This window comes from Equus caballus, chromosome 3 (genome assembly GCF_041296265.1).
Source record: "Equus caballus isolate H_3958 breed thoroughbred chromosome 3, TB-T2T, whole genome shotgun sequence".
In the NCBI taxonomy this organism is placed as follows: Eukaryota; Metazoa; Chordata; class Mammalia; order Perissodactyla; family Equidae; genus Equus; species Equus caballus.
In genome coordinates this window covers 119,558,872-119,581,920 of record NC_091686.1, presented here as the reverse complement: position 1 = coordinate 119,581,920, position 23,049 = coordinate 119,558,872, and the positions used below count along the sequence as shown (strand labels likewise).

The 23,049-nt window shown below is 50.4% G+C and overlaps 1 protein-coding gene across 4 annotated transcripts in view; it reads left to right on the top strand.

The window, feature by feature from the left end:
• Positions 1-23,049, top strand: part of EVC2 (EvC ciliary complex subunit 2) — a 129,451-nt gene that overhangs the window by 102,999 nt on the left and 3,403 nt on the right. For 2 of the 4 annotated variants that reach the window (XM_023638367.2, XM_023638368.2), the window contains 4 exons: positions 1,436-1,663; positions 9,637-9,851; positions 11,485-11,572; positions 20,106-20,302. In XM_023638367.2, the coding sequence (XP_023494135.2) occupies positions 1,436-1,663; positions 9,637-9,851; positions 11,485-11,572; positions 20,106-20,302 (728 nt within the window). The remainder of the gene's footprint in view (positions 1-1,435; positions 1,664-9,636; positions 9,852-11,484; positions 11,573-20,105; positions 20,303-23,049) is intronic. The other 2 variants (XM_023638370.2, XM_070262725.1) reach the window with 1 other exon arrangement.

Sequence of the window (23,049 nt, the reverse complement as noted above, 5' to 3'; positions counted from 1 at the left end):
AGTGTATGTAGCATGGAATTTACCATTTTAACCATTTTTACATGTCCAGTTCAGTGGCATTAAGCACATTCACATAGTTGTGCAACCATCCCCACCATCCATCTCCAGAACTTTTTCATCTCTCCAAACTGAAACTCTGTGCCCATTAAACAGAAACTCCCCCTTTGCCCCTCCCAGCTCCTGGCCCCCACCTTTCTGTTTTTCCGTCTCTGAATTTGATTACGCGAGGTCCCTCATGTAAGTGGAATCAGCCAGGATTTGGCCTCTTGTGACTGGCTCATTTCACTTAGCATAGTGTCATCCGTGCTGTAGTGTGCATCAGAATTTCTTTCCTTTTTAAAGCTGAATAATATCCCATTGTGTGGATACATCCATTCCTCTGTTGGTGGACACTGGGGTTGCTTTTCCTTTGGGCTATTGTGAATCAAATTCCATGGGCTTTTACAGGTAAAATGAAGTACTTCAAGGGGGTATTATGCTTGTGCAGGCTACTTTTTGCTTTGTACTTTGGCTCCCTGTGCAGGGGAGAGGGGTGCACATTTACAGGGAGCTGCCTTTAGGGGCTCAGGCGGTGAGGTCTGAGAAGCATTAGACTGCGTTGTTCACTGTAGCAGTTTTTCTAGAGCAAGTATGAGAGGTAGTGGTAGTGGAGAAAAAATATAGAGAGATGCCAAAATGAACTGCTTAGTGGAGCGAATGAGTGGAGTGAGTGGATTCAGTTGTCTAGAATCCGCTGAGCCCCAGGGTGCTGGGCCCGCCCCCAGACGAGCTCTGTCCTTGTGGGGTGGACGATGTGGTGAGTGCCAGCATGGGAGAAGGGCATGGAATGAAAGAAACACAGAGAAGAGCGTGACAACAGGTGCAGAGCGAGGATGCTTCAAGGCGGGGAGTTGGGAACCAGAGACCCAGCGGACGAGTGGGAGATTTCAGGAGGACGAGGCTGCAGGGCATGCCAGTCACAGCGAAGAGCTCGGATGGTAGACACAAAGGGCGTGGTGTGTGGGGCTGTGAGCGATCAGGAACGGTGGAGGTCCAGGTGTGTGGGGGGCTGCAGAAAGAAGAACAGACCTTAGCTGGGAGCAGGTGGGGAAGGGCCTCAGGGCCTGTGAGGAGGTTGGAACTCTCGTCCTCTAGGTTGGGGAGCCTTTCAAGGATTTTGTGCTGGACAGCAACACAGTTCAATTTACCTTCCGGAGGGGTACATGCGGAATGAGCAGCTGGACTCCGAAAGCCCCGGAGAGTCTTTAAAAGCAGAGACGCCCTTGTGGTCTTAAATTGTGCACTGCAGGTTCCAGCACTGCTTCCTTGTAAATATTTGAGATGCGCCCCAGAGTCCCGAATTAATGACTGGCTGCCTTGTGTAGGCTGCCTGCTCTCTCTCTCTGACCTGCCCTCCACTCACAGCTCTCTGGTCTCTGGCTCGGCCCCTCCCCAGGTCCGAGGAGAATTGCTGCGGGAGAGAGTGCAGCAGCTGGAGGCCCAGGAGGGTCGCTTTGCAGAGTCCCTCGTCTCCCTGCAGTTCCAGAAGGCGGCCAGGATGGCCAAGACCCTGTGGGCATACACTGCCCTCCTGAGCATCCAGGACCTGCTTCTGGAGGAGCTGAGCGCGTCGGAGACCCTGACAAAGGCAGCCTGCGCACAGATCCTGGAGTCGCACAGCCCGGTGAGTGCAGGCCTGGGGAAGGGAGGAGGATGAGCAGGCATCGACAGCCATTGGTTCTTTCTGGTGCTGCCTCCGTGCCTCCATTTCACTGTCCTGTCTGTGCCGTAGGCTTCAGTGAGGTACCGTACACGGGAGCACACTGCACCCTCCAACCCAAGGCTGCCCTATTTCATTGCCTCTAGGAAGCAAACCTTGTGAATTCTAACATTTTTAACATCTCTGAAACCGGGATGCCTCTTATAGTCGACAGCAGTGTTGTTTCTTTCGTAGCGCTATGAAAAATAACAGTGTAGCTTTCACTTAATGGTACTTTGGATGCAATGACATAACAGATTATTTTTTATTTTTATAATTCTAGTATTTACCATTATTCCTCCATGCTGCATTTTTTTTTAAGTTCAAGAGGCATATTCATAAACAAAAGCTATGGAAGTAACCGTTTTGAGGACTGCTTTTAGGTCCTTTATGTGTGGATTTTAGTATTTCATACATTACTTATAGTGAGGAAAGGAAACTCACATTTCTTGGGTGCCATGTATGTGGCAGGCAAGCACTGGCAAGCTTTGCCTGGACATACACTCATTTAGGCATTAATAATTCTTTACTTAATCATGTGTCTTAAGATGATCGTTTAAGCATGATTATTATTAATCGTTTAAGCATGATTAATAAGTTGCCATTTTATGCTGCTTTCCAGTTTTGCTCTTTGTTGTACATTATATCAATTAATTATTGAGCCATGCTGTGGAGTAGGTCCTGTTATCATGCTCGATTCTCAGGTGAAGACATTGAGAATCAGGCAGGTGGCAGGTCAGTATCTTTGTGAAGTCCATGTGGCTGACAGATGACAGGAGCCAGAAATCAGTCTGTTCGGACTTTTATCCACTCCGTCATGTCCATGACTGTCCCAGTTGATCTTGCCAATGGGGGTTGCCATCATTTCTTTTAGAAAGTAATAAATAACATTGGACTCTGAAGAGTCCGAAACTATTTTTCCGCAAACATTATGCGCCCTGCACTGTGAGAACTGTTTTTAGGGATAGAAAGGAAGTGGAAGCGTTGTTGGTATTCCAGCTCAAAACACCCCGATGCTGGGTAAATAAAAATAAGTATTTTTTTAATGCTTTTTGAGCTCAGGAGAGAATATGGAAACTCCCCAAGAGCCAAGGAGATGCAGAGGAAGCTGAGCTCACAGAGGAGAGGACAGCAGGCCCAGGGGCTGGGGATTTGGAGATAAATTTGGAGGAAATAGGAGATGGGGCTGTGGGATGTCCTGAGGAGGCAGAACACCCAGGGAGGGGTCAGAGGAGAAAGCCACCTGCTGCCCACAGGAGCCACCAGGGAAAGCTGTGCTGCAGCCCTGCTCCAGGCGGGGTGGGGGTGGGGGAGTCTCCCCTGCCAATCTGTAACCAAAGGCTTCCACTGGTGTGAGGGAGGAATCAGGAAACCTCCAAGGTGACAAGTTAAATTAAAATGGTTGAGGTTGGGGGCTGGCCCGGTGACGCATCGGTTAAGTTCACACATTCTGCTTCAGGGGCTTGGGGATCGCCAGTTCAGATCCTGGGTGCAGACATGGCACCACTTGGCAAGCCATGCTGTGGTAGGCATCCCACATATAAAGTAGAGGAAGACGAGCATGGATGTTAGCTCAGGGCCAGTCTTCCTCAGCAAAAAGAGGAGGATTGGCGGCAGATGTTAGCTTAGGGCTAATCTTCCTCAAAAAAAAAAAAAAAAGGTTGAGGTTGGTTGACTGCCCTGGTGTATGACTGAAGCAAAGACAAATCCTTTCCAGGGAAACATATTCTCAATCCAGGCACTTTAGGATTCCCGCAGATTAAGTTCAGCCGAAGATGAGTTCTCAGTTAAAGTTTAAAAAGTCACTGAACACATAAAGAAGCAAGACAGGATGACCTATATACAAGAGAAACAAAAAACGATGGATTAGAATCCCCAAAGACTTTAGATAGTCTGAATTATCAGTATAGAATGTAAAATAATGACTTAGGAAATTGTTAAAGAAGTTAAAGATAACAAAATGATTTAAAAATTTCATTCACTCAGAGAGCAAAGTGATTCTATGACATATATAATCATATGTCACTTAGTGACAGGGACACGTTCTGAAAAAGGCATCCTTAAGCGATTTTGTCATTGTACAAACATCACAGCGTGTACTTACACGAAAACTAGATGGCAGTGCCTACTGCACACCTAGGCTGTGGTACTAATCTTATGGGACCCCTGTCATCTAGGCAGCCTACCGTTGGTGGAAACTTCATTATGCGGTGCATGACTATATTGTAATACTCAAAAAAAGCAAAAAGAAAAAAGAACAAGGAGAAACTGAGAAATCTATCATTGTAGTGGGAAATTTCAGCACATCTGTTTCTGTGGTTGATCAAATGAAACGCAAGGAAAGATATAGATGAACTGAATAACACGTTTAACAACCTGTTTTTCACACACATCTACAGAATCTCACAGCCAAGTGTGGACAAATATTTATTCTTCTTCAGCACACATTGGAACAGTTAAAAACTAATTTTGACTGACTGTTTGAAAAGGGGCAATTAAATTCAAATCAGTTTTTAAAAAGATTATTACCAAAAGTCCATACTTGGGAAGTTTAAAAACATACTTCTGAATAATTCATGGGTCAAAGAAATCATAATGGAAATTTACAAGTACATAGAACAGAAAAATAAATATGACATATCAAAATTTGCAGGATTCAGCTAAAGCAGGTTTTAGAGGGAAATTTATGCCCTCAACTTATATTAGAAAAGAAGAAAGGCTCACAATTAATCATATAAAAAATTAGGGGAACCGACAACCAATGAACCTGCAGAAAGTCAAAGGAAGAAGACAGCATAAATAAAGTTAAAAACAAAACTACCGTAGAGAGAATCAAAAGTGAAATGTTGAATTTTTTGAAAAGAGTTAATAAAATATACAAATCTCTAGCAAGACTGGCCATTAAAAAAAGAGATAAAGGAGAAGTAATATCCAAAATATAAAAAGCAAGATAACTGTAGATGCAAGAGAGTTTTTAAATATTAGAGAATTCAATAAATAACTTTATGTAGATGAATCTGAAAATTGAAATGAAATGGAGAGTTTTTTAGAAAAAATATAGATGGCCAAAATTGGCTCAAGTAGAAAACAAGTCTAGTTTAGTCCTATTACCCTGAAAAAAATTGATTCAGCAGTTACAAAATCTGTCACACGCGAAGAAACAACTAATGCCGATAGTTTTATAGGTGAGCTCCACCACACTGTAACGTACAAATTTTTCCAGTCTCATATACACATTGTTCCTGATGTTAGAAAAACAGGCAATATTCCTCATTTTATGAAGCTCAGATAACCTTGACACCAAAACTGGGCATGAATCATGTGAGAAAGGACAATCACAGTTCGTTCTTACCGTGAACGGTAGATGTGCAATTCATAACCCAGCCATCTATAAAATAAATTTAGTACAACATGGCCAGGTTGAGTTTTTCTCAGGAATATAAGGTTTATTTAACATTAAAAGCTCCATTTACAAAATTTAACAGATTAAAGGAAAAAAGAAAAAAGTCATATGATCATTTCAGTATATACAGAACAAGGATTTTATTGAATTCAACACCCATTCAAGATAAAACTTCTTAGCAAATTAATAGGAGGAAACCTCTACAAAGGCTTTGCCCAGAACCCACAGCACCTATCGCTCCGTGAGGTGACTGGCATGGAGGTGGGCACTGTCCTGGATTACGGGTGAGGCGGCTGCTGAGGCCTTCAGAGAAGGGCAGGTCCAAGGTCATGTATCGAGTTAGGGACAAAGTGAGACACTGGAGCCTCTGGCTTTCAGTTCACAATTCATCTGCCCGTCGTAAGCGCCCTGAGAAATAGCCTCGCCTCAGCGCTGACACACCCGATGGCCCTTTTCACTCAAGACCACCCTGATTTCTATTACTAATCAGCTAGCACAACGCTTACATTTTCCATTTTATCTGAAAGCCCTTTTGAGCAATGTCAAAGCTTCCTTATTCTCTAATATCTTTAGAATAGAAGTTAATGTGTGTCCTGAACCAGAAGCGACTGAGAGGAAGTCAGATGATGCCGTGGGATCAGATTGGTGCGACGGCGAGGGCTAGATGCACTTTTTTTCTCCATCTGCATTTGGAAGGAGACATACCTGTGGTTTTGCTCCAGGTATTAGACTTTCATTCTGCTGTTTGATCGTTCTGTGAAAACCACTTTCCCATTGGGAACGGGCTTTTAAGTTGTAAACCTTCGGGAGAATTAAAAAAAGCATGAAATGAAATGCTTTGGAAGAAATGACTCCTGAGAAAACTATATCAAGCGCGGCTCATCTGATGAAAGATTCAGACTCATTTCGTGAAAGTGGAACGGATGCAGTGCATGACTGAATCAGGGGCGAGGCAGCAATGAGGGGCAAATTTGAGTAGGATGGACTTACAACCAGTGACCCTGAGCTCACCGTACCCGCTGTACTGGCATTTCGGTTTACATTTCTGTGCACCCCGCTCCCCAAGCCTGAACCGGCTATCTTTGTTCTTCCCTCTGGCTTGTTGCCCACATGAAGCGAGTCACCCAGTCTTCCCTTCTGCCTGAATTTTCTCACTTCTGGCTTTTGCCGCCCATCTTCACTGCTCTGACGAATCTAGACCTGAAAAATAAAAATGGCACGAATAGTCGCTTACATTCACTGAGCTCCCAGTAAGTCCAAGGTATCGTGTTAAATGTTTAACCCTCCGTCCACCCCAGGAGATTTTTCTACCCATTCTGCAGATGAGGAGTTGAGGCTTCGGAAGGTGAGGTCGTTTCCCCAAGGCCCCACAGGCGGGCAGCAGAGCCCGCACCCCCTGCCTGCCAAGCTCAGCTCTGCCCTCACGTCAGTCCCCACCTGCCTCTCCCTTTTCCTTCTCCGGTCCCCTCCACACCACAGCCAGAGGGATCTTTCCAAAAAGTAAAAATGATCATTGACAGCCCCATCCCCCAGCTCCAGATCTTAAAATCTCACCTCTACCACTCCCTCCCTTGGACGCTGCATTTTAGCCCCCGGTCCCTCTTGCTGCTCCGTGAACACTTGAGGCACATACAGGCCTCCGTTCCTTTCAGGGTGTCTGCCTAGAATGCTTCTGCCGCACCCCCTGCAAACTCCTATCCAGATTCTAAGACAAGCAAACCTCACCTCTTCTGTGAAACCATCCCTGATTCCCTCAGGCCCAGTTGGTCTCTCCCAGCTTTGTGCTCAAATAACCCTCCAGCCCGAATCTCTGCATTAGCAAATGTTGGCTGTTGCCTCTCCCTCTAACTGTGTTTGCACATCTGTCTCCCACACTGGACTGTGAGTTCCCAGAGTCTAAGGGTCATTCTCATTCAACCCTGAATCCCTCGTGCCCAGCAAAAGGCCTGGAACTACCTATCTGTCTGTCTATCTATCTATCTATCTGTCTATCTGTCATCATCGTCTATCCATGTATCCACTCATTCAACACGAGTGCTCACTAGAGACAACAGAGCCGAGAGAGGGGGCCCAGGGTCAGAGAAACCTGACATCTCTCCTCGCTGTGGCTCTTGCCCAGCTCTGTGACTTCAGGAGATTTACAGACACTCTCTGTGCCTCTGCTACCTTACCTATGTAATGGGATAATAACAAATTCCCACCTTGTGCTGTTTTGTGATGATTAAATCAATTAATTCATGTAAAGATACCCTGAATCCAATTGGCACGGTGTGGGCATTCAGTCAATGTCAGCTGCCCTTCTCATCTTATGGATAAGATGCTGCTGCTGCTTACTGTAACTTCTTCCACGTGCCAGGCGCTGTGCTCCCTGCTGGGGAGAGCAGAGAACAGCCACCCACAGTCCCCAGGCCCCTGCCTTCAGCATTTAGACTCTAGTGAGAGAGCAGGCATTGAGGGAGAAAATTCTAGAACCAAGTCTTGGATGCTAGTGCTAAGTGCAGGCGGATGTAGGGGTGCGGCAGGGGTTAGGACTGACTGACAGAACTGACCTCTGGGAGGACTTCCCATCAGCCCCTCACAGCCTGAAGGGTGCATTTCTACCTTATTTTCTATTCCTACCCTGGGCTCACCTGCTCCTTGGAAAATGAAAGTGCGACGCGCCAGCTCTCTGTGCTCTGCCTCGTCTGGGGAACACTGGCAGGTGCGGGTCCGGGCCGTCCTTCCCCTGCGTGGGCTGGGGCGGGCATCAGTGGAAGTGTGGCCCGTGACCAGGCTCCTGGCGTGCTGACAGTTCACGCTGTTGGAAACGCATTAGGGCTGTTGGAAGCGCCGAGTTCCGTTGTGTGCCCACTGGGATGCTGTGGCCTGAGGGAAGGTCACAATTACACATCTCAGCCTGTTAGAAGCGCCTGCTCGGTGGAAGCCTTCAAAGGCCTTCGTGGCCCTGGGGGCAAAACGCAAGCGCTGTCCACCCTGTGACCTCGGTTTACCTCTCTGGCCGTTTTCTCTTCTGTTTTGATTCCTGAGTGCTGTTTCCAAGCCTTTGAGGGGCTTTGAGACCCTTTTGAGAAGTTGGTGAAAACTTTGGCTCCTCTGCAGAAAGGCAGACCATTTTGTACATATCTTAGGAGGATCAAGGACCACCATCCCGTCATGAAGCCCATCTGAGGCCCTTTAGGTTTAAGCCCCACCCTCACCCTCCACCCCCACCCGGAGCACTGGCCATCGTGGTGAATAACGGGTTCAATATGTCTGCAGTCTTCAAGGCTGGGGACCCTGCTGCCTAACCCCCCTTACCTTCCTAAGCAGATGGCAGACAATCTCTTGTTCTAGATTATCCGATTCTGGTGGCCTAAGGATGCAGATTTCTTCTGTTTGGCCAATAAGAGGCAGTATAGCCTGGTGGTTAAGGACACACATCCTGGAGGCGGCTGGCCTCACATTCTGGCTCTGTCACTTAAGGGTGGCATAACCTGACAAATTACTTGAACTCTCTCTGCCTCAGTGTCCTCATCTGTCAAACAGGAGAATAAGAGTGTGTATTGCATAGGGTTGTTGTAAGGACTCAGTGAGATTAAACACGCTGTGTTGTCAGCACGCGCTGCTGTGAGTACCGTCAGTGCCGGCTGTGGGCTTCGTCCTCGTGGTGCATGCTGGTGCCCCCCCTGCGTCAGGGACAGGTGCCGGCCATGAGCACAGTGCTAAGTGCTGTAGACGGACAGGGAGGTGGAGACCTAGCCCTGCCCTCAAGGGGCTCACACCCTACCACAAAGGCACACAACAGAGATTTCAGGCGACTGCAAAAATGGGGCATTGTCTCGCTCTGCTCTGGGTCCTATAACGAAATACTATAGACCAGGGGCTTAGACAACAGACATTTATTTCTCACAGTTCTGGAGGCTGGACGTCCAAGATCAAGGCATCAGCAGATTCTCTTTCTGGTGAGGACCCTGTTCCTGGCTTGCAGACGCCGCCTTCTCACTGTGTCCTCACACGGCAGAGAGAGAGAGAGAGAGCGAGCTCTCTCCCTCTTCTTATGAGGACACTAATCCTATCCTGGTGGCCCCACCCTCGTGCCCTCGTCTAAACCTAATTACCTCCCAAAGGCCCCACCTCCAAAAACCATCCCATGGGGGGTTAGGGCTTCCACACGTGACTTTTGGGGGGACATAATTCAGTCCATAAGAGGTGTATACAAGGGGTGTTTTGTGAGCTCAATGGGAGAGGGAGTCTAGTCTCCCCAGGGACACAGAGAGCCCTTCACCAAGGAGATTCTTCTTAAGCCAGGGCTTGAAAGAAGACTCAGAATTGGCCAGGCAAACGGGAAGGCTGTTGAGGTGGAGGGTAGCAGCGTGTGCAAAAGCACTGGGGTGTGAGAAATCCAGGTGCAGTCTCATCACAGTTTGGCGCGGCTGATGGGGGAGGCAGGCAAGAGCAGGCCAGATTTCATCCCATGGCCCTGCCTGTCTAGACCACCTGCCCTCTCTGCGTGCAGGAGCTCCAGGAGCTGGAGAGGAAGCTGGAAGATGAGCTGGCACTCCAGGAGGCAGCCCAGCTGCAGCAGGCCCTGGCGAGTCAGCAGCAGCAGGCAGGCGCTGGGCCTGGGCTCCTGCACGAGCCCGAGGAGGCGGATTCCGAGAGGCAGGTCTCGGCGGTCCTGCGGCGAGCCCTGAGCAGGAGCCAGAAGCTGCTGGAGCAGCACGAGCAGAGGTGAGCCGAGGGCCCGATGGTGCTGTCTGGGTCAGTCCCCTGCAGGTCCGGGGGCGCTGGCCTCTCGAACTCAGCCGCACGCGACCCACCTGGGCTCCCACGCTGCTGTCTGCAGTGTCCTCCCAGCCTCAGGCCCCAGCTGCTAACTTTGCAGCCTGGCTCTTCTTCCCTGACTTCTTTCCGTACTTCATTTTGTTCTTTACCATTGAGGTTTTACTGAACATAACATTTTCACACTTTTTATTTTGAAATAGTTATGGACTCACAAGAAGTTGCAAAAATGGTGCAGAGTTTCCATGTGCCCTTCACCCAGCTTCTCCCCCGTGGCAGCATCTCACATAATCCCAGTGGGATTCTGGGAATCCAAACCAGGAATCCCTTTGGCACCGTTCGGTGAATGCAGGGCGTGCTCAGGTCTCACCGTGCACGCGGTATTTTGTATCCCGCTTTTGTAAAGTCATCAAACAGACCGAACCCCAGTCTGCTTTTTCTGTTGTTCTTTGCGTTCTTCTTCAATTCACATCAGGCAATTAGCCTTTGCCCGTAGCATTCAGAACTCATTAAGAACATTCAGAACTCTTGGAAAACATAATTTACAACAACTTCATAATTTCCCACTGTGAATATAATGTTAATGTGGAAAGGAGAGAGTGTAAACTATATACAGGGTATGACTCCATTTTTGAGAACACACACGCGCAGATTAATTGGAAGGAAATAGACCAGACTGCGATAGACGTGATTTCTGGGCGGTGAGATTACAGGTGATTTTGATTATTTGATTATGCTTTCCTGCGTAAGCACGACAAAGTGCAATTCTGTCTCATCGAAATAACTGTATGAGGAGCTGAATCTGTGTGATCAGAGGAAAATGCTCAGAGATGGTAACTTGACTTAGACCAGGATTTTAGGGTATGTGTTACTCTACTGTGCTCCATGCTTCCTGGAGGAAATCGCTGATGAGCAAGATTTTGATATGAGTTTGGGCTGTATTACCCAGAAAGCATGCGGGGTGGATAATCCATAATGCCAACTTTAACCAGCTAAGGAATCAGCTAGGCAGACGGCCTCCTGTGAAAGTCAGGAAGCCTGATGGAGACCCTCATACAAAGGCCACTCAGCCCCTGTGGTCAGAGCCAGGACCATCCTTGGAAAGTGATTCTGGGTCTGTTTCCACACAAGGGCACATGGCAGATGAGGACCCCAGACCTTGGGCTTCTTGAGCCATGACAACTAATACAGTTTTCAAGGTAGGATCACAGATCGCCCTGTAAAACCACAGCAAAGTCTGCATCCGGCTCCCGTGACACTTCTCGCTTTGCAGAGCCCTTCGTCCTGAGTGGGCCCTCCCGGATACATTATTGCAAATGGTGGGCACTCCCCGATACATTATTGCAAATGGTGGGCCCTCCCAGATACATTATTGTGAATGTTAGGCCCTCCCCGATACATTATTGCAAAGTAATCTAGGCAAGAAGAGGTAAGCCTCTTCTGGCCATCTCTTCAATGGATTAAAAAATAATAATAATGTAAATTAGACTTGTGATTCTTTGTTATTTAAATAACTAGATGATCTTCTCATGGGATCACTTTATAACAAAACTGGATTCACGTAGATTTATTTTCACTCTAGTTGGAGAGAAGAGCAAGAGAACAGCGTTGTGCTTGAAGATTTGCTGGAGAACATGGAGACCGACACCTTTGTGACCCTGTACAGCCAGGTGAGAACGCGTCAGCCATGTTCTGGGTCCATCCCTTGCCAGCACATCACGGTACCTTTTCCTCAGAGCCCACGTTTCTTCACATGTGGGACGAGGATGATGCTGTGAACCTCGGGAGCTGCTGAGTCAGTTTGTGAAAACCCCGGGCATGGGGCCAGCACATAGAGGACATCTGATTAGGGGATGGCAGCAGAGCAACAATAATCATTATTGCCCTGGCCAGTTTCTTTTCTGTGATTTGACAGGCGCCCATTCTTCCTCTTCTCAATCAGTTTAATATACACGGAGTAGGTTCCACCAGGAACAAAGGTAGTCCTGAAATCTGGGCCACACTAGGAGGCCAATGAGATTGCACCCCCTGTGTCAGCATGCTGTGTTGAATTGGGCAGTCTCTCTTGTTCTTGGCCAGAGTTGCCGCTCTCACCTCCCTCCCCGAGACAGAGCCCCGAGGCTGTGTACATGTAGCCGTGCGCAGCCTCACTAACCTACACCTGCCACTAGTTGTGTTTTATTTGCATCCGAGATGGGCCTCCTGGATGCTGTAAGTCCCAGGAAACATGATTTGTGCCGGTGGCTGATGCCGGTCACCACCATGTGGAGGTGGGTGTCGCTGACCATGGCTCAGGAGTTCAGAGGTGGCAGGGTCACGCTCTGTGATTCCTTCCACCCTTTCTTCTGGCCTGTGTTCAAGGCCAAGAAAGAAAAGGTGAGAGAACACAATCGCCCCGACTGCCTGTGTTTCCGAGAAAGCAAATGCCCCCAACCCCTGCAGCAGAGTTCCCTCGTGTCCTGAGATCTGGTCTGTGTGCCCCCAGCGTCAAGGAGGCTGTGCGGCCAATCCTTCCCCCTCAGCCTCGAAGAAGAGTCAGCAAGGAGAAGGCGGGACACTTTGGGGTGTCCAGCCAGCAGAATCGGCCACAGCTGTCCACAGGCGCACGCAGCTTCCCAGGTGAACCAGTTTCCTGTGGCTGCTGTAACGAGTTACCCCAGACTTCGTGGCTTAACAGAGCACAGGTTTATAATCTTACAGTTCTGCAGGCCAGGAGCGCTACGCGGTTCCACCAGATGGGAGTCCAAGTGGCGGCTGGCTTACCGTCCTTCCGGAGGCTCCGGGGGGAATCTGTTTCCTCTCATTCAAGTGACTGGCAGAACTCGGGTCATTGCCATCTGCTGTAGGATGGGGGTCTCCGTTTCCTTGGTGGCTGTCAGCCGAGGGTTGTTCCCAGCTTCAGAGGCACTTGCATTCCTTGGCTTGTGACTCATTTCCTTCATCTTCAAAGCCAGCAAATTGCGTCTCTCAGATGCTTCTTCCATTGTCTCACGTCTCTCTCACCTCCCACACGGGAAAGGTTCTCTTTCAAGGATCCGTATGATGATGAGGTTGGACCTCCCGGACAATCTAGGGTAGTCTCAGCTCAAGACCCTTAACCTTAATCACATCTGCAAAGTCCCTTTGCCGTGTAAGGTGACATGTTCACAGGTTCCAGGACTGGGCATAGACATCTTGGAGGGTCATTATTCTGCCAACCACAACAAACAAGAAGCCAAAGTTAGCACAGGCAGTGTCAGCGTCCGTGGAGAACCTGACACGTTCCTTCCTCTTTGACATGAGAGCTGACCTGGGCTTTCTAGATGTTTACAGCGAGAGAGCAACCTACTCTGCGACAGGACCCAGGCCAAATACTTGCCACTCACCTCCCTGTCGGGCAGGTTCTGTCGTCCTCTCCCTTACAGACGGGTCCTGGAGAGGTGAAATGCTTGCCCAAGGTCACACGGAGGAGCTAGGCGGAGCTAGGATGGGAGCCCACCTTCTTCCTGCCCCACACCTCTCGCAGAATCGCCTGAACTCCAAACTGGGGTTGGAGGAGGGAGCTGAAGGTGCCAGAACACCCACCTGCTGTGCCCTGAATATTGTCCTTGGTGCTTATATCTGTTATTCATTTAATCCTTGCAGAAAGCTGGGAAACGGGGAGTATCTTCTCCATTTTGCAAACAGAGGAGCCAAGGCCCAGAGCTGTGGCGTGCCTGCGTCAGCGCTCGCCACTGCTCCCAATGCTCAAGGTTCAGCCCGGGGTGGTGGCTCACAGGTCACCCTCTTTCTGCTCGGTCCCCTGCAGGCAGATGATGCCTCTGGCCTGGGTCTCTGTGGTAACTGAGCATCTCCCACGCTCGCCCTTTTTCCTTCTTTACTAAGAGACTTGACAGAAGACCGAGGTGACACGTGTGGAACTTCATCCAGTTCATTTCTAGTTTGTTGGCTCTTTTAAATTGTGAATTCTGCTAAAGAACGGGCCCTGTGAAGAGGAAAATCCTGCTAGACTAGAAGCCCTGGGCACAGGGACCCGTCAGGGCGGCTGTTTTTCTCTGCTCCCCCCAACCCCGTGCCTTGTGTAGTCCCCCCAACAGCATCTACTCCACTGCACTCCTTTCTTTCCAGCCCCTGTGTCTTAGTGAGGGTTCTCCAGAGAAACAGAACCAAAAATCCTGTGTATATATAGAGAGAGATTTACTTGAAGGAAATGCGATGATAGAGGCTGGCAAGTCCACTTAGGCTGGCAGGCCGGCAGCCTGGAGACCCAGGGAGGACATGAGGGTGCGGCGCAAGTCCGAAGGCTGTCTGCTGGCAGAATTCCCTCTCGCTCAGAGGGGGTCAGTCTTCTGTGCTAGTGGGTCTTCACCTGATTGGACGAGGCCCACCCACACTGTGAAGGGCCATCTGCTTTCCTTGGAATCCACCAGTTTAAAAGTTAATCTCATCCAAAAACACCTTCCCAGAAATATCCAGAATAATGTTGGACCAAATATCTTGGCGCCATGGCCCAGAGAAGTTGACACATGAAATTAACCATCACCCCCTGTCTAGAGGAGTCCCGTATTTTACCTGTTTCTTTTTTGTACCAGGCGAGAGAAGAACTGAGGAAGCCCAGTCCTCTCTCCCTCCCTCTCCCTGCTCCACCTCCTCCTCTTCTTTCTGGTTCTTCCTCCTCCTGTTCCTGCTGTTTCTCCTCTCCCTCCCTCTCTCCCCTGTTTTATTTCCTGCTGATGACGCTGCCTTAGGGACATGGTTTGACTTGTAAAATCTGCACAAGGGTAGTTTCCACGGCAGCACCCATGTCTTCATATTTATGCAACTTTGCCAACTCTTCCTTTTTTGGGTGTTTATAACCATATCAAGATAACACCCCCAAATGCCTGCTCTGTGCCCAGACACCCGTCGCACACCCTCCCCGTTAGTGCTCACCACTGCTCTGTGGGCCCGATGTGGGAAGAGCCTCCCTCAGGCGCTGCTCCAGATCCATCAGCCCTTCTGTGATGCTGACAGTACCAATGGCAGCTGAATCAGCCCAGGGTGGGGGACAGGCATGGACACAGTTATCATCTGACAGATGAAGAAACTGAGGGTCAGGGAGGTGATAGGACTTAGCCAAGGTCCCACAGCCAGGTGGTGGTGGAGCTCGGCTTTAAATCAGGGTTTACTGCCTTTAAATGCTCTACTTGTTCCATTTCATGCTACTGCACGATTCCCTTCGAAGCACGATATTTCCTCATTGCTTCATGGATAAAATGGGAGGGGGTGCTCATTTAGAAATGAATGGTACTAACTCCACGAGGCAAGGACTTGCCCTGTGCTGTGGGGAGAGGCTGGGACCCCCTTTGTCGTCCTCACTGAACTCGTCTCCTTTACTCTCTCAAGGCTCCAGCATGACTGCAGCCACCTGGGGACAACAGGTGGAATTCTTTCTTTCTCAACCATATTAGGTATGACTTAGAGTCACCTTCACTCCGAAGACCCTGACATCCTCTGGAGAGGCTTCGTTCATGAATAAATATTTACTGTGCTCCCAGTGAGCGGCAGGCACTGTCCTAGGCACTGGGATTTCAGCAGTAAACAAAACAGATAAAGTCCATGCCCTCAGGAGCTGATGGTCTAGTGGGGAGAGCAGGCGAGCAATAAGATAAATACATGAGCCAGATAGTATTTTATGTGCATTATGATCCCATTTTTATACTTATGACCATCCACCTATCCATCCGTCTACCCATCCATCCACCCATCTGTCCATCCATGTACCCATCCATCCATCCATCCTCCTGTCTGTCCATCTGTCCACCCACCCATCTGTCCGTCCACCCTTCCATCCATCCATCCATCCATTTAAGCATCCATCTACATATATGCCTAGAAAAATTCCTGGAATGTAGTTTGCCTAACGTTACTATAATGATTTCTGGATGATGGCATTTGGGAATAATTATTTTAACATTAATCTTTGTGCTTTACTGCATTGCTTGAATTCCTTAAAACAAGCAGTATCTCTTAAAAATAAAGACCAGGATGAAATATGCCAAGAGATTCACAAACAGCAGAAATCCATGCCAAGTCCGATGGTGGTGAGGCAGAGCGGGAAAGAGGGACAGGGAGCGCCTGCCGGCAAGTGTGGTCTTTCTGCCGCCCTCCTCTGCGTGGACAGCTGGTCCCTGTGTCGCTTGGTGGTCCACGTCAGTCTCTAGAAGTGGCTCCAGATCTTCAAAGCGATGTGATCCACGCAGATGCTTTTTGTGTTACCACCTTCAAGAAGTCTTGACCCAGCTAATTGACTTATCTTGAAAGTTATTGATCAGGACTCCTCAGAGCCAGAAGGGCCATGGCAATGAGCTGGTTTGTCCCTGCATTGCCTAGTGGGAATCCCGGCTATGGAGAGTTAGTCCCCTGCCTCAGGAAGAAGTGATCTGCGGGGTGCTTGTGAAGTCAAGGTTTAGCCCTTGCTTACTCAACAGATATGAAACCCTATCCTAAAACCTAGTTGGAGAGACACACAAGAAACTGGACAGTCGTGTTAAAACCAGTGAGAGCTCAGAGGAGAGGCACCCGTCCCAGAATTTGGGGTCAGGGAAGGCTTCCAGAAAAGCCAACACTTGTGTAGAGACCAGAGGAATGAGTGGAAGAGAGCCAGACAGAGAGCGGTTTGGGGAAAAGCGTATTCCGGGCAGAAGGAAGCACATGTGGAAGGGCACGGTGGCCCAGGACAGCCGGGTCCTTCAGGGAAGAGCAGGTCGTTCAGGGTGACACGGGGAGGCTGCTGGGAGAGGAGTGTCAGGTCATGGAAGGGTGCTAAGCAAGGAGGTCTGGTATTTAGAGTAACACTTTTCCCATCACTTCACTAAAAGTGTTGACCAAGGTCATAAGTGACCCCATGTTTCCAAATCCAGTGGTCAAGTCCCTGTCTTTGTCTTTCTTGACCTCTCTGTGGCACTTGGCCCACAGCCCTCTTCTTGAATACCTTCCTTCCTTGGCTTCCAACTCCCCGGACGCCAGGTTCTCTCCCGCCCCCCTGGCTGCCTGTGGTCAAGCCCCCATTTTGGATTCTGCTCTGCATTGTGGCCTTCAGACGCTGGATGCCTGAGGGCTTGGTCCTTGGACCTTATCTGCTCTCTCTCTACATTTACTTCCTTACTGATGCCATCTACATGCTGACTACCTCCTAACCCTATCTCTAGACCTCTGCCCTGAACGTGAGACTTGACTCTCCATTAGTACCTCTATGAAACATGTGCCTTAACCTGTCCAAACAGAACCGCACGTGACTGAGGTTCCCTTCTCCCAAACTTGCTCCACCTCCATCCACCCAGCAGCTCAAGTGAAAGATGGTGGAGTCATCCTTTGTTCCTCTTTTCCAGTGAAATGCGTTGGCTCTACCGTCGGTGTCTCCCAGGTCTGATCCCTCCTCCCCACCTCCCCTCGACCTTGGGTTCATGCCCCTCGACCTCGGGATCACACGGCCACCATCTCCCGCCTGAGATGCTCTCCCTGCTTCCTCTTTCATTGCAGATGGTCCATCTTCCGTGTGTCACCCAAAGTGATCTTTTAAAATGAAAATCAGTTCATGCCTCTCCCCTGCTTAAATTCCTGCAGTGACGTCATCCCGTCTCTCTGTGAAGACAAGCCAGCGTCCTCACACGGTGAAAAGGCCCCATGTGAGCTGACCGCCTGCCGCCCTTCCCACTCATCTCCCGCCACTCTCCTCTCACATGTTTCCTGCCACCCATGCTGGCCTCCCTTGTCTCTGTCATTCATGCCAAGGTCATCCCCACTCAGGGTCTTTCCCCTTGCCTTCTGGAATGCTCCTCCCTTCCATGTGCCCATGGCTCATTTCTTCACTTCATTGAGGTCTCCTCAGAGGAGCCTTCCCTGACCACCCATCATCCTCTGTCCTCCTCTCCTGCCTCAGTTTCCCTCCTGGCACGCACTTACCACTCCCCTATACAGTGTTTATCTGTTTGTAGGCTTACCTTCATCTCTCTCCCCTGACTCTGAACCTCCTGAAGGTGGAGCCTGTGCCTGTTACTCACTGCTCTGTCTCCAGTGCCTGGAACAGGGTCAAGTACCGTAGGACTCCATCGTAGTGTTAGTTGAATGAATAAATGTACTAGCAATTTGCCATAATGGCCACCAGACATGCCTACATTATAATTCCCAGAACCTAGGAATATGACCTTATATGGCAAAAGGGACTTTCCAGATGTGGTTAAGGATCCTGAGATGAGGAGATTATCCTGGATTCTCCCGGTGGCTCCTAAATGTCCTCACACTGGTCCTTATATGAGACAGACCAGAAAAAACACAGTCAGAAGAGAAGGCCATTCGGTGATGACAGAATCAGAGTTTGGAGGACGTGCTGTGAAGATGGAGGAGGGACCATAAGCTGAAGAACACAGGCGCCTCTAGAAGCTGGAAGAGGCAAGAAAACAGCGTCTCGCCTGGGGCCTCCAGAAGACCCAGCCCTGCGAGACCTTGACTGTAGCCCGTGACACTGCCTCCAGACTTCAGACTTCTCTCCTCCAGAATGCAGGAGAAGAAATGTGTGTTGTTTGAAGCCACTAAGCTTGGGGCGATTTGTCATGGCTGCATTAGGAAACTCGTACGAATACCATAACGACCGCAGCGGCCAGCACTGGTCGAGTGTCCACTGTGTGTCAGCACTGCCCTGAGACGTTTTGTAAGTCGGAATTCTTTTTAGGTGACAGTAACAGAAGTTCATTTCTAACTAATTTGAGTATGAAGGAAATGGACTGGTACCCTGAGTGTCCCCAGAAGGTCAGGGCTGCGCTCCTGGGGCACAGATGGTCTCTCTCTGCTCCTCCCTCCCTCTCCCCTGGTTCTTTGTGCCCGCTTAATGAGCTTTGTCCCCACAGGAAGGGACATGGCAGCTGGCAGCCCTGAGCTGGTGGCCTTTCAGCGTCCAGCTGTCCTGCCTTTGCTGTATGAAATGCTTTTCTCTCTCAGCTTTGCTGTGTAAAATCAGGGAAGGTCTCTGACTGCGCGAGTGTCCAAGCACGCCCACCCCGTTGCTGAGAGAAGTAGCTGTTGTTTGTGTCTTCCCAGCACGGAAAACTTTTATTCTGTCCTCACAAAACCCTTTGACAGAGGTGTTATCGTTTCCCCATTTTACAGACAAGGAAGCTGAGGCGCAAAGAGAGGTGAGGACATCGCCCAGGGACACACAGCTCTGGGCAGTGGGGCTGGGAGCAGGGCCCATCCTCTCTCTCTCTTTTTTTTAACCTTTTATCTTAAAATACTTTTAGATTCACAGGAAGTTGTAAAGCTAGTACTGAGAATTCCAGTGCCCCACCCCACGTCTCACTCACTTTCCCCCCATGGTGGCATCTTACAAAACTCTGGCCCAGTATCCAACCGGGAAATTGTCACTGATGTAAAGTGTGTGTGTAGTCCTGTGTCATTTTATCACATGTAGTTTCATGTAACTGACACCACAATCAAGTTACAGAACTAGTCAGTCACGGCAGAGATCTGCCCGGTGCCCCCGTGTATAGCTATACCCACTCCTCCCCGCTCCCGGGGCCCTGGTAACCACCGCTCTGTCCTCCACCTCTCAATTGCATCACTTCTGGAATGTTTACACGTGGAATCACACAGGATGAGACCTGTGGAGACGGGCTTTTTTCACGGAGTGTAACGCCCTCGAGATCCATCCAGAGCTTTCTCTTTATTGCAGGGTGGTAATCTGTGGTGTGGCCATGGCACAGTTTCTTTACCCATCCACTGGTTTAGGGACATTTCAGCTGTTTCGGGAGCCCGTGCTCTTCCCTCCACTGGTTTAGGGACATTTCAGCTGTTTCGGGAGCCCGTGCTCTTCCCCCCACTGGTTTAGGGACATTTCAGCTGTTTCGGGAGCCCGTGCTCTTCCCCCCATGCCATCTCGCCTCGGGGAGCGCGAGGAGGAGAAGGAGAAAGATGACTAATTGGCGCTGCGCAGGCCGGGCTTTAGCGGTGTGAGTTGAGATGGTTGGAAGGGATGCATGAAGGCTTTGGAAATGTCACAGGGAGCCGAGGCTGCTGACCAGGTAGATTTTTTTTGACAGCTCTGTGAATCTGAGAACATGTTTTCAAGCCCAAGCTACTAAAATATTTATCTCTCTGAGACAAAAAGTCCTAAGACTGTCATCCGGTAAAACTTGCTGTTGTCAAGATTAGAGCCGTGAGGGTCTGAGCTCCCGGCCTTCCGTCCTCCAGGAGCTGAGACTGGCGTCCTACCTGGCAAAGCTGACGATGGTGCCCGGGGCCACCCTGCGCCGGCTCCTGAGTGTGGCTCTGCCCGCAGCCTCACAGCCCGAGCTGCTGGCCATGCTGGATTCCGTCAGCCAGAAGCATCACGACCACGCGGCGGAGAGTGATGGTGGCGGGGAGCAGGCAGACCTGGGCAGGAGGCGGTGAGCGTCGTGTCCAGCTGCCCTGGGACACAGGGAGTGAGGGCCCAGCATGAGGACGGGGGAGGAGGGAAGAAGGACCCCCCCCCCAGGCGCATGTACACATGCCTCCCCCAGTTGGAACGTCACTGCTCAGGGAGCAAACAGCATCCAGAGAGTGGCCACAAGTCCCTTTTTAAGTCATGGCGGGCCCAACTATTTTGTTCACGCTTTCTCCTTTTGTCACCAATTTAGTTTTCAAGTAGAATCTTAAGAGAGTAAGTTTCCCTGGGCTGTAAATATACCATATACACACATTAAAGAAAGTGTAAAAAATACATAAAAGGAAAAAGAAGAAAAGGAAACATCTATGACTCTACCAGCTGGGGAACACGGCTGTTAGCATCTTGTTACAATTCCTCCTCCAGAATGTGTTTCTCTGCCTGGTTTTATGAGTACGTGTATTGTGCATGTGTGAATATTTGTGTATGATGGATAGTCGTGAGTATCTGTGTGTGTGTGGTAACCCCAGCGTGTACAACCTGGCAGCCTACTTTTCAGAACCTTAGAGCAGAAGCCAGCTTGCTGATGACCTTTCAGCTCTTGTCCAGGTGCAAATGTCTTTGTATACAATAATTCTCACACTATTTAGACTATATTTCTGCTATTTTTATTAACAATTTAAACTTCATACTTTTCACAGTTACTGAAACACCTCCAAAGATATTATTTTTAACAGCTGCCTAATATTCCCCTGGGGTGTGTAGCATAGTGCATGTAGCTGTGACCCTACTGCTGGACATTTAGTTTGGGTTCATTTTTTTGCTCTATTGTGGATAATGCTGCGTAGATGCTTTCCTTTAGGATCCAGCTCCAGGTGTGGCTGTGTTCAGTAACGGCCATTTATAGGGAGGGGCAGGAAGCGGGGTGGAGTGAGGTGGGTCTGGGGAGCAGCCAGTGGTGCTGTCTGAAAACAGCGTTTGTGGAGGTCTAGGTGACAAGGAAGGCCACGAGCAGACCTGACGTGTTGAAGCTGGTGTCCACCACCTGGACCACGAGGGTGGGGTGGGCATCCGGGAGCCCAGGAGCCTGCCAAAATGGCACGATGTCCCGAGAGGCGTGCATGTACTTTATTTTTCCTGAGAAAAGGGGCAGTATCTTATCAGAGTCGCGACAGGGTCCTTGTAAGAAGCACTGCTGAGGGCCGAGAGAAAGGCTGCGGGGCGAGGAATGGCAGGAATGTGGGAACACAGCTGCGGGGTGGGGTGGGAGTCCATGGGGGCTAGGAAGTGGGGCTCAGCACAGTCGTGGGCTGTGTGGGGACGTGGTCAGGGGCCGGGTGTGGGCGTGGTCAGAGGCTGGGTGTGGGTGTGGCTAGGGGGGGCTCGGTGTGGGGCGGGGTCAGGGAACTGGGTGTGGTGAGAGGGCTAGATGTGATGAGAGGACAGGGGGTATGGGCGTGGTCAAAAGCCTGAGTGTGGGTGGGGTCAGGGGCTAATGTGAGCATGGGCAGAGGGCTGGGTGTGGGTGAGGTCAGGGCTGCTGTGAGCGTGGCCAGAGGGCTGGGTGTTGGTGAGGTCAGGGCTGCTGTGGGCATGGTCAGAGGGCTGGGTGTGGGTGAGGTCAGGGCTGCTGTGGGCGTGGTCAGAGGGCTGGGTGTGGATGTGGTCAGGGCTGCTGTGGGCATGGTCAGAGGGCTGGGTGTGGGCGAGGTCAGGGCTGCTGTGGGCGTGGTCAGAGGGCTGGGTGTGGGTGAGGTCAGGGCTGCTGTGGGCATGGTCAGAGGGCTGGGTGTGGGCGAGGTCAGGGCTGCTGTGGGCGTGGTCAGAGGGCTGGGTGTGGGTGTGGGTGTGGTCAGGGCTGCTGTGGGCATGGTCAGAGGGCTGGGTGTGGGTGAGGTCAGGGCTGCTGTGGGCGTGGTCAGAGGGCTGGGTGTGGGTGAGGTCAGGGCTGCTGTGGGCGTGGTCAGAGGGCTGGGTGTGGGTGTGGTCAGGGCTGCTGTGGGCATGGTCAGAGGGCTGGGTGTGGGTGTGGTCAGGGATGCTGTGGGCATGGCCAGAGGGCTGTGTGTGAGCCTGGTCAAGGCCGGGCTGATCAGGGAGTTGCATGTCACGGCGTGGTTTCTCCCAGTGCATCGCCAGCGAAGTATATGCAGATGGTAGGTATTGGAGGTAACCCTGGAGGAGGAACCTGCATTGTCCCAGGGAGCCACCTCTGCCTGAGTGCCACCACAAGGACCTCATGTGCAGGGCTGCCCCTTTGGCCAGTTTAATTTGGGAGGCTGGTGAGCGAGCATGGACAGGCTGATGAGGGACAAGCCAGGAGCACCCAGGGTGGCTGTCACCATGAGTGTGGAGTGTGAGCGTGCCTTTTTCCTTGCCTGGCCTCATGGCCAAGTGGACTGGGTGATTCTTGAGTCCAGGGCCACTCACCATAGTCTCCGAGGGCAGGGCAGTCACTACTCTTGTGTCCTGAGTGCTCGGTGCCTGGTCACATCATCAGTTCAGGGTCTTGGGTTTCAAGCAACAGAACCTGACTGACTAATCTAAGCAAGAAAGGGTGTACGAGAGACCTATTAGAATCCAGGAAGAGCTGAACACCTGGTCCTGGGACCGGCAGGACCAGGAGAGTATGAGGGGCTTCTCTCCAGGATGCTGCCCTCAGAAGATGACCTTCTCTGCCCAGAGTTAGACTCCTGGGAGGGAAAGCCTGGTCCAGCTGGAAGAGGGTCCATCTCCACCACCAGGAGGGCAGTGTGAACCAGCCGAGGC